We start from the raw sequence: 12,032 nt of genomic DNA, 5'->3' as shown, positions 1-12,032 counted from the left end.
GAATTTTTGATGAATTTTTGAAAATTGCTCAATGATGAGAGATAAGAAAATTGTAGATTTTGTGACCTTGCTGTGACCTTGAACTTTGGCCTACTTGGCCCAAAATTTAGTGGGTTGGTCCCAGGGCCTAGGCCTATCTGTGGGGACAATTTGGTAAAGATGGTTGAAATAGTTTTCCTGTAAAGTTGCTAACAAACAAACAAACAAACAAACAAAGCAAAGTGATCACAGTACCTCCTGGCAGAGGTGATGAAGAAAAAGTGACTTTTCCAACTAAATCTCTCGTTAACTGAACGTAAACCCAGTGTGTCCATCCACTGTCATTGATCCAACTCCATGGGTTTTACTGGTGAATCAATGTTGTAGAAGATGATGGTGTTTCCACGGTAACTACGGAGCCTCTGAACATCCAAATGGGTCATATCTGATGACCATGAAAAGATGAAGAACTGTATTTTACACCAATTATTGACATGTATTGATAGGATTAGTGGATCAACAGGTATTAAACAGTTTAGATCAGTAGATGGTTCTGGTCGTTGGTGGATGTTTGGGTCTTTATGAGGTTAAGTCAAATTTAATTCAGATCCGTCTCAAATGAGATGCAGCATTTTTCATTCATATAAAAATATTAGTGAGAATTTCAAACATCGGTTGGTGATATAACAGACTGTATTTTGTTCCAGTACTGGGTCTGAGATGTATATAAATATAAATAAATAAATAAATAAATAAATAAATAAATAAATATAAAAAAAAATATATATATATATATATATATATATATATATATATATATATATATATATATATATATATATATATATATATATATATATATGTAGTACATCCTCTTAGCCTAAAAAGTTTCTATCATCACAGACAACAGTGGCAGATCCACAAAAAAATGAAAGGGGGTGGTGGTGGTGGTGGTGGTGGTGGGGGGTTGCAGGGTCAGACTCCCAGTGGTTGTTCGAGGGGAGAAGCGAAGCAAGAGGAACATTATAAATGCTTCAAATCACAAAAAACTGCACTTTTAAAAATTATGACACACTATTCTCTACACTATATTATCCACTATATATTATCCACTATTATCTACTGTCATACACTAATAAAATGAATCCAATTAAACCTCAGTAATGGGACCACCTCTGGAACCAAAGCCAAGAATTGGCTTTAATAAGTTTGGACTCATTCCATTCTATTCCATTCTATTCCAGATTGGACCCTTTGGTGGGCCAGATTTGGTCCCCGGGCTGCATGTTTGACATGTGTGTTGTAGAAGATGACAGTGTTTCCATGGTAACTATGAAACATCTGAATGTTGAAATGGGTCATATCTGATGACCATGAAAAGACGAACAACTGTATTTTACACCAGTTATTTCTATGTATTGATAGGATTAGTGGATCAACAGGTATTAGACAGTTTAGATCAGCAGATGGTTCTGGTTGGAGGTGGACGTTAAGGTCAGAGAGGGTATTTGAGCAGAAGTACAGGGGTTTGTAGAGGGCAAGGACAGGATGGGGAGAAACACAAACACGCCCCTGTAAAGATAGAATCATAACCGAGGTCAAAATAGACGGAGAGATAGAAAAGAAGAGACGGAAGGGAAAAAGGGAGGAGGAGGAGGAGGGGGGGGGGGGGCAAAGGGAGAGCTGCTGGTGTTTTATGAGCAGGGGAGAAGGTTAAAGAAAGTGGTTGTAAAAGGCAGCACAGACTTCTGTAAAGGAAAGCGGCGGTGGAGAGATGTCCTGGTTAAAAAAAAAAAGAAAATCAAATGTATTTTAATGGCCGATGATAAATCTCCACACATAAAGCTCCGTCCGGCTTGGGGAAGCTGCCAGAGCCTGGGCGGTTGTGTGGCTGTGTGGGTACTGAGCGCGTGCGAGCAGGCATTCACGCTCTGCAGCCTGTGCACTCATGCATATTAGCGTTTGTTTTTTATCTGATATGTGAGAACACGAGGAAACTTAGCGGGGAAAAAAGGCCCCCGAGGCTCAGGAGTCTGGTCACATGGTCCCTTTAGCTGGAATCAGACATTTGCCCAAATCAAATTTTCGAGTGGAGAAATTGGATTGCACTCACATGATCATGGAAGGACAAAGGACAAGCAAAGGCCTTAAAAATAAAAAGATATCTTTAGCTCTTAACATTTTTTTTTTTTTTTTTTGCATCCAGAGTTATTGTTGTGGCTTTATGAATCTGCCACAGTCTCTATTAAATACAAAAAAAAAAAAAAACTGAAAAGAAAGGGTCAGATGTTTAGATTTTTAGCAGTCCTAGTAAAAGTAAATGTAATAACCAGACAGAAAACAGCATCAGAATAAGATCTCCGATGCCTAAAATAGAACATTGTGTCTCAAATATTTCAGTATTATAAAATTCATTGCATGTGTAGCAGGTTTTTCCTCAAACCACCTCTTTCTTTTTGCAAGCAACATGATTTTTAATAACCAGACAAATGAACAGAAAATGAGAATGGCCACATCTAAAACTGTTTGGTAATTGTGTTTGCTGTGACTTCAACAAGCACGCATGATGTAAGCAGCAAAAAACCAGAACTATGACATAAGTGAAAGTGTTTCCAGATTTACTGATTACATAATGTGCTATGGTTTTAGACTTAGCCTTCGCTGTTTGAGGCTTTGAAGAAAAAATGGGTCAAAAAGGATGGTTTGATTCACAGTAGGAATATTTAAAGACTTCCTTTCTACTTTCCTTCTACTGATTTACTTGATGGGAGTTAGACTGAGGGACGGGTGCTGTAGAGGACCAAACATAAAGACCAGGACAAAGGTGGTAAAATCAGGAAAAATGTTTTTTTTTTTTTTTTTCAGATTTTTATTGATGTGTACACTGTAAAAAAAACAAAACAAAAACAAACACGGTATTATTCCGGCAGCAGGGGTGCCGAAAACATACAGTTAAAAAACGGAAAATAACCATCTCATAAAAATTCGGTAATTTTCCATAATTAAAATACAGTTTTTTGCCGTAATTTTACATAAGATTTTGCAATTTTATTTTTTTTAACTTTTGAATGTTTAATAAAGAATATTTACATGTATTAAAACAATCAAATTACCTATAAATTAAAAAAAAAAAAAAAAAAAAAAATATATATATATATATATATATATATATGTATATATATATATATATATATATATATATATATATATATATATATATATATATATATATATATATATATAATTTTCAATGACACTAAGTTGTACAATCCACTGATGAAAACTGTATTTGGACAGTTTATCAGTGCTTATACATGTTATACATTCACAAAAATACATTTATTCAACATTTTTGTTGTGAAACCTCCTGTAATTACACAAGATATTTGTCAATTAACAAACAAGTCTTGTTAAACTTACAGAACAAATACTTCTTTTACGGTTAATTGTCAGTAATTTTATCTGTTTTTTTTTTTTGTTTGTTTGTTTTTTTTGACGGTATTAGACTTTAAATTAACAGTTTAATTTCATAAATAGAAAATAAATATTTGTGAAATTATGATGGATTTGCAAATGTATTTTAACTGTATTTTTCTGTGAAAAAAGAAAAACATTCTTTTAAAAAATTAACATTTTTTGGTTGTTCGCAGTTACAGTTTTTTTTGTGTTATTTTACATTCGACATCTAAAATCACAGTCTATTTTTGTCATTTCATTGGTATTTTCCTGTATCTTGAAAATACAGGAAAAATCTGTAAAATAAACAGTGAAAATTCTGTTAAATTACAGATTTTTTTTACGGTGTATACAAGAAAATGAAAGGTACATGCCAATACCATGGCACACTGATGTCAACATTAATTGAGTTTGTAACCACCATTACTTTTAGATTTGCATATTTTTTTAGGAACAAATAACAATGAAACCTGACAAACAACACAATGAAAAGAATACTAAGACGTAGTCTGAATAAAATAATTAAACTGGTGACATAAACATAAATAAATAAATAAACAAACAAATAAATAAATAAATGAGGGGGGGAAAAAAATTAAAAAAAGAGGGGGAAGGGAATTACATTGTCTTAAAAAAATCCATAAACGGTTGCCATTTCTTGTAGAATTTGTTCAGGTTTCCCCGTTTGAATATCTAATTTTCTCTACTTTGAAAAAGGACATAACCTCATTAATCCACTGTGTGCTGGAAGGGGCCGTTGAAGATTTCCAATTAAGAAGGAGGTGGCGTTTAGCGATCAGGGAGGTAAAAGCTATTACTTCCAATTCTTTAGCAGAGTATTGGGTTGGAAAAATCATAATTTAATAAAGTTAGAAAAATGTTAACACAAACTCTAAAAAATGTCAGTTAACACAATGAACAAAGATCTGAGGTCAACTAAACCAAACTGTAACAGAACAAACACTGACCTAACCAGAACCAAGGTGGGCTTAAATAGAAGGGGACTAACCCAAATCAAACACAAGGGGGAGGCATTACACTATGAAATTAAACCAAACCATTAACTTAGTCAAAATAACATAAAAACAATCATAACTAGACACAAGATAACTATGTGAAACCAATGTGATTTAAACCAAGAATTTAAGCAAATACATCAACACAAAGAAACAAACAGTACCCCCCCCCCCCCCACCCCCAGTCTTGTGATATTAGTTCCTTCCCCCGTCTTCAATGCTAGCCAAGCCCCTTTGTCTGGTCTTTGGTCTGCAACTGAAGAACAATGTGTAAATAATTCAAACATAACTAATATGTGTGCACCCACATTAGAATGTTTAAATAAAATACTGAAACTGAACTGTGTTATGTAATTATTAACTGCAACTGAACAGAAACTCATAAAACAAAAACGACTAATACAAGATGGTGGTGGCAGGGGATCCACCACAGGTGCCCAGTACCACACCCACCTTATCAAACATAAATCTATAATAATAATAATGTTAAAGCTAATGCTGAGGTTGGAATTGAACAGTTTAAAATCATTTCCTAATATGAATCTTTCAAATGCAGATTAAATACATTTATGAAAACACTCCTATTTAGGGATGGGAATCGAGAACCAGTTCTTTTTGAGAACTGGATTCCAGTAGCTCGATTCCTTGGAATCGTTTGCCTGCCTGCTTAACGATTCTGCTTGTCGATTCCGCCTTCGTTGCGCATGCGCGATGACGTCACGCATACGCTGCATTGTTTTGGTTAGATCGTAGCCAACATGGTGTTGAGGCAGAAACGGTCTAAACAGACGACACCAGGTCCACTGGAACACTGTCAAAGCTTCTATTCCTTCAAAAGGGTGGAATCCCTCCAATATGTTCAAACATTTGTCCACAGCATGGGATTCATTTACAGGAATGTCACGTATTTGATACGCTACTTGGCGACGCTTGTAAATCTAGCGGCAGAGTGAACACCAGGCCATCATCTGGGCCCAGTTCCGGTTCCGGTGCAGGAAACAAACGTCGTACCCCCTCAAATACAAGTTTCCAAAGGTAGGGGAAAGGAAATGAGGTGCACAACAACGGGAGACGGGCAGAGTCGAACCGGTTCCATGTAGTGGAAATGTGGCAATTAGTAAAGAGTCTTAAGTTTCACTTTCACTGCATGCTGCCACCCCCACCCCCCACCCCCCCAAAATGGGCTCGGCCTCATCTGTTGTTATTATTTGTTCATATTGTATATGTTATATTTTCTGTGCAGATGCAAATATAAAAGACAGTTAATGCAAACACACCCGTTTGTACTCTTTTATTCCCTCACCCAATGAGAATCGATAAGGAATCAGTTAATGGAATCGGAATTGTTAAATTCTTATCGATTCTCATCCCTACATATGGTAGAAAAAAAGTCCGAGCATCAGTAAAGTCCGCAGGTTTCATCCCTCAGGATAATGAATGTCTGTTTATCGTTTCACTGTAAAACGTCCAAGAGCTGTTGAGCGTCTTTGGTTTGGAAGCGACAGCCGGACCAGCTGACAGACCCAGCAGTGTTCAAGTTCTGTATTTGAAAATCACGTCTTCTATAATTAAGACTTTAAAAATATCAGGACTTGAATAATTCATTTTCCTCTTCAAACAAATTAGAGGTTTGTGCTTTCTCTGTGGCTTTTCCCTTTCAAAAATGAATCATGTACTTTTCAAAAACCCCTCCAGTCAATCCATATTAGTCCCACAAAGAAGCATTTAAGGGGGGGATGGTTTAGGGGGATGATGGTGTAGGACACTAGTGCCTTAAGCTGCAAAGTCAAACATTTAAACTCTGTCATGCTCTGTGGGCCACCGGCAATAAAGTGACCTAATTTCACTGCAGTTTCGAAGGGTAACTCTTATCTAAATTAAGTGCTTCGTCAAGGTCAAAACAGTGTTCCATAACTTATCAGAGCCATTTTTTCTGTTTGAATGGTAAAAAATGACTCCATTATGAGTCCTTAGCGGCGAAGGGAAAGCAGCAGGACTGTCTGCGGTCTAATTACGAGTATTTATAGGGCATTCTTTTAAGTGTGTCTCCCAGGCTTTTCAGCTACCTGATTTCCTTTGTGCCTCTCTAATTATCGCCTTCTGAGGTTTGTTTAAGCTTTTCAAAACTTTTGGCTCAAGCTGCGAACCTTTTGTTACTAATAATATTAAAACGACTGTCCTGTCATCCTGTTTATAATCACAGAGGAGATAACGACATTAGACACCGCCATATGCACGCTGTTTTTACATTTACTCTTCAGAGACTTGACCAATGAAAAGATCAACACTAGCCCTCGCTTTAATTGAAATACAATAGCGAGATTGGGGTAATTAATCTAATGATCAAACCCACAACACTATGGATCTGCAAGCACTTCATTAATTTGAATTAGGGCAAGGTTCCACTATGCTGCAATTATGAATTCAATTTCAATTGATCCGTCTTGGACAGCCTTCAGTGATGCACAAAAAAAAAAAAAAAAATGATTAGCCCATATGAGACTGCAATCCATGCTTTATTATTTTATTGATATTCCTGATATTGTGGTGAAACATATTCAATCAAACTTCTTGGAAGGACTCTCAGCGTCCCATTACTCAGGTAACCGGCCTCATAAAATACAATCTTAACAAATGCTGGGACAGAGTTTTAGAGTTTGGGTTTGGCTTTTTCTGTGTTTATGATTTAAGTCAGGATCAAATGCTGGACTTTTTATGATTCAGAGGAAGTTGGTAGCACGTAGTCAGCGGTTCAAATACCAGCGGTTGATGCACTAGTGATTAGTAGCAAGGTTATTATTGTTAACGAAAACTAACAAAATGACGAAAACTGGAATAGAAAAAACATTTTTTTTTTAACTGAAATAAATAAAAACTATAATTTAAAAGAAAAAAACGATAACTAACTGAAACTGTATTGTGTGTTTACAAAACTAACTAAAACGTAGAACAATTATGAATAAAATTCCCTTCATTTTCGTCTTTGTCATCATTGGATTGATACGAAAATGATTTATTTCGTTCCAGCGATTTTAGCCAGCGGCACCGTACAGTCCGTCACTTCTCATCACTTGTCGTTTAGAGTCGTCTTCTGGTCCCCACTCTACCTGGAAACATGCAGACTAAAGTTGGGAGAAAGCAGCAGAGTCTTGTCTGGGATTTATTTGAATACGACGGTGAAGAAGATAAAAGATACGATAAAACTAAAATTAATACTAAAACTAAAACGAAGCATTTAGAAAAAAATGAAAACTAATAAAAACTACCAAACCTGCTCTAAAAATGAATTAAAACTAACTGAATTAGAGAAAAAAAAGTCAAAACTAAATAAAACTAAACTATAAGGAAAAATCCAACACTATTATAACCTTGATTATTAGTAGTTGATGTTCTTACTGGGGATGCACTGATACCACTTTTTTCTAGACCAAGTACAAGTACAAGTACTTATATTTGAGTACTTGCCAATACCGAGAACCGATACAAGTACTTAATAATCCCATTCCAGTTCTTAGTTCCTTTTGTAAATGTGCTTTATTGTCGTTGTCATTAGTCTGACTGGAACAAAGTGCTGCTACTGACATTTAATGTGTTGGAATGAGCATTTGTCAAATATTCCACTAGGGGGCGCTGCTCTGAATTAACCATACTGGACAAATACCACGAAGAAGAGGAAAGTCTTTTGAGAAGAAGAAAAAGAAAGTCAGTAATAACAAACATGGAGACGACAGATGTAACACTAATGTGATACTAATGTTTCAGCGTTTTCGCAGGTAAGTTTTATAAAAGCTGAGCTTCAGCAGGGAGAGAAAAGAGAAATGAGAGATAGGTTTGGTTTTTACTTCCACTGGCGGTGGTCCGCACAACTCCATACTCCCATAGTATTATCAGCAGAATGTAAACCAGCCTAGCCCTGGGTAGTTGTCCTAAATGTGTCAGTAGTTTTTCTCTAACTCACACAGTGGCTCTTTGAACAGATCCTCTACCTCCACGGTTCCGCTGGTATTCTCCATCTGGGTACTCACCCGCCAACACCTGGAAAACAGATGGAATGTACGCAGAGGACGGACAGAACGCTGTGTCCGTATCTGGAACGTTACTGTCAGTCAGCGTTACTTTTATCACCATCATTTATTTTGAAAAATCTCCACACTCTTCACACTCTCCACACATTATTCCTCCTCCTCGTACCTGCTGCACTGAACTGGGAATGTCACAGTGGTATCGACGCATTTGTATTGGATTACTTTTACAAGTACAATTACAAGTACACACACTGAGTATATGTGTGTGTGTGTCCATTGAGTGGATATTGGAACCAGTGAACACAAATAAGAAGGAAGTCTTCCCAAAGTTGCTTCATAACTTAAAACTAAAATGCTTCTATTAATATATATTAAATAATCACTTAAGACAATCACTTAAAAAACCTGTTTTCTTCAAACCGCTTGAATAAAACCCACATGAACTCCTGTTTTATTTTTTGGGGGGGGATACTTGGGATCTCCTACCAAATGTTAAAATAGTTATACTACCTTTAGCACAAGTGTTTCCAAGGTTATTTAATGATTTATACAACACGTGCTTGTGGAGCATCTCTGGAGGGATAATGGTATTAAGAGTAATGACCTTAGTATCCGAATGTAATCATTGTACAGGAGAGAGGTTTCATTTCAGGATCGTAAAAAGGCACCATTTTCCTGCTCCAGCTGAATAGAATAGAATAGAATAGAATAGAATAGAATAGAATAGAATAGAACAAAAAAGAATAGAATAGAATAGAATAGAATAGAATAGAATAGAATAGAATAAAAAAGAATAGAATAGAATAGAATAGAATAGAATAGAATAGAATAAACAGAATAGAATAGAATAGAATAGAATAGAATAGAATAGAATAGAATAAACAGAATAGAATAGAATAGAATAGAATAGAATAGAATAGAATAGAATAGAATAGAATAAAGCTGACCTGAAGTTCCCCCTGTGGCTGTTTCATCCATCCTCCACCATGACGTGATGCTGCCCCAGTCACACTGTTATTGCCATGGTAACCAAGTTAGAGGTTTAGGGAAGTGAGTAATCTAATCTTCCCACTTTGTGGAATAGTGATAAGGCCCACAACTGCCAGCCCACCTGCATGTGTGTGTGTGTGTGTGTGTGTGTGTGTGTGTGTGTGTGTGTGTGTGTATGAGTGTGTGTGTGTGTATGTGCTTCCCGTTTATTCATTCTATGCCACATGCCTTAACACACACACATGGACATGGACACACACACACACACACACCTACACACACACACACACACACACACACACACACACACACACACACACACACACACACAGACACTCTGCAGCCAATATGTTCCACCCTAATAGGCAGGTGAAAGCCGAAGGACAGATAGGCTCAGTGAAAAATCTGGACGTGAAGTTGACATTCTGGACCAGAATCATTAACAGTGCAGGAAAAGCTCTGCTGGGTTTTTTTATTGTCATCATTGTTAAAGTGTTCATTTTATAATATGACATTTAACAGAGAAGAGCCATTGGTGTCGAGGACGTCGACATAAAGAAAAGCCATACAACTGTGGCGTTAACCTCCTCAGACTCAGCTATGGGTTTTTTGTCCACATTTGAGGACAAGAGTTTCACAACTTTATACAAAAAAAAGAAAAGAAAACTGTCCACCACAAAGGACATTCCATAAAACATTTTAAAACTGCATCTGAAAAAACAACAAATGTCGTACCCCCTCAAATACAAGTTTCCGAAGGTAGGGGAAAGGAAATGAGGTGCACAATAACAGGAGACGAGCAGAGTCAAACCAGTTCCACGTATTAGAAATGTGGCAATAGAGGAATTAGTAAAGCGTCTTTAGTTTCACTTTCACTGTATGCACCCCCCCACCCTCCCAAACCGGGCCCAGCGTCATCTGTTCTTATTATCTGTCCATACTGTATATGTTATATTTTCTGTGCAGATGGAAATATAAAAGACAGTTAATGCAAACACACTTGTTTGTACGCTTTTATTCCCTCAGCCAATGAGAATTGATAAGAGAATCGGACCTATAAGTAAAATCAATAATGGAATCAGAATCGTTAAATTCTTAATGATTCCCATCCCTAGGCACAACAAACCCCGCCCCTCGCACGTACAGTAGCTCATTTTGGCATCGATCCAGCTGATGTCATCATGTCTATGTGTGCGCTGATGTCCGCATAGACAAATTTCAGCTGTTATAAGAAAATGGGATTTTTTTATTTTTTTTTAAATTTTAAATTCATAAAATATTTTAACTTTGTCCTACTTTGACCTACCAAAATGTAATCACATGTATTCTGGGTCACTGGCAATCTATAAAACTAATTTACTATGAATTGAACCAATAGTTTTGCTGCTAAAGTGTTAACAAACAAATAAACAAACAAAGAAACTGAACCAAAAACAATACCCCTCACCTCCCCTTTGGGGGCGGGGTAAAATGTATTTAACGTGGTTTTACATAATATATGAAGACAAAGTTATGCATTATATAATAAGATATTCCATTTGATACTGAGCTAGATTTAAGCAGTAGCCGTAACCTGCTACAGTGGTTTGCGTCATATCCCAGCAGTTCTGCATGATGAAGTCAACATTAGTACAGAGAGGCTTTTATTTTCCAGGAAATCACATTCCAACACCACTTCTTGTCATTATGAAGGGGTTTTTTTTAGCTCTGTGATTTTCTTTTACACTGCAAAAAAGGATTTCAATGAAAGTGCAAAGCCGTGTTCCTAGGAAATGAGTCTTTTCTTTGAGAAAAATCTGCTGAACTTAGTTTTAAAAAGATTCCGCCAAATATTAGGCTACAAATAACCAGTTTGAAACACAACCCAGCAAAAGAACAAGGCTATTCTCTTTATTTTTGTAGTGACACCACTTGCGCAGTATCTTAAGTTAACAATTATTTGGTTCAAGATTCAAGATTCTTTATTGTCATTCAACATTGGAGGATGAACGAAATTACAGTCCTAGGGATCGATACCAAAATGAAATGAACATTTAAAGAAACACATTTAAAATAGAAAACAGAGCAAAGTGTAGATAATAATAATAACAACAACAATAATAATAATAATAATAATAATAATAATAAACATGGAAGAGGAGAAGAAATGACTGATATGTAAATAGATTATTATTACAGTAATTGCACTTTATTTTGTGTAAGTAGATTCATTCATTATGGCAGGGGTGTCAAACTCATTTTAGCTCAGAGGCCACATTCAGCCTAATATGAAATAAAGTGGACTGGACCAGTAAAATAATATAAATAATAGGATAAGAACTTAGAAATGATGTCAACTCCAAAGTTTTCTCTATGTTTTTGAGTGAAAAAAAGTAAAATTCCATAATTAAAATGTTTACATCTACGAACCATACTTAAACATAACATGAATAAATATGAACAACCTGAAAATTCTTAAGAAAAATAAGTGTAATTTTAGCAATATTATACCTCAGTTTATCATTTATACATGTTCATCCCAACATCTGGATCACAGTGGATCTACAAATACACAAAACATTTGATA

At 36.0% G+C, this 12,032-nt stretch overlaps 1 protein-coding gene across 4 annotated transcripts in view; it reads left to right on the top strand.

Moving 5' to 3' along the window:
- Positions 1–12,032, top strand: part of tmeff2a (transmembrane protein with EGF-like and two follistatin-like domains 2a) — a 362,422-nt gene that overhangs the window by 198,157 nt on the left and 152,233 nt on the right. Inside the window, exon 5 of one of the 4 annotated variants that reach the window (XM_030125350.1) lies at positions 6,196–6,206. The exons of the other annotated variants lie outside the window; for them this stretch is intronic. Within the exon in view, the coding sequence (XP_029981210.1) occupies positions 6,196–6,206 (11 nt within the window). The remainder of the gene's footprint in view (positions 1–6,195; positions 6,207–12,032) is intronic. 4 annotated transcript variants of the gene reach the window in all.

This window comes from Sphaeramia orbicularis, chromosome 21, assembly GCF_902148855.1.
Source record: "Sphaeramia orbicularis chromosome 21, fSphaOr1.1, whole genome shotgun sequence".
Taxonomy (NCBI): Eukaryota; Metazoa; Chordata; class Actinopteri; order Kurtiformes; family Apogonidae; genus Sphaeramia; species Sphaeramia orbicularis.
Note: the sequence above shows the minus strand (reverse complement) of the source record. Positions and strands in the feature narration are given on the sequence as shown.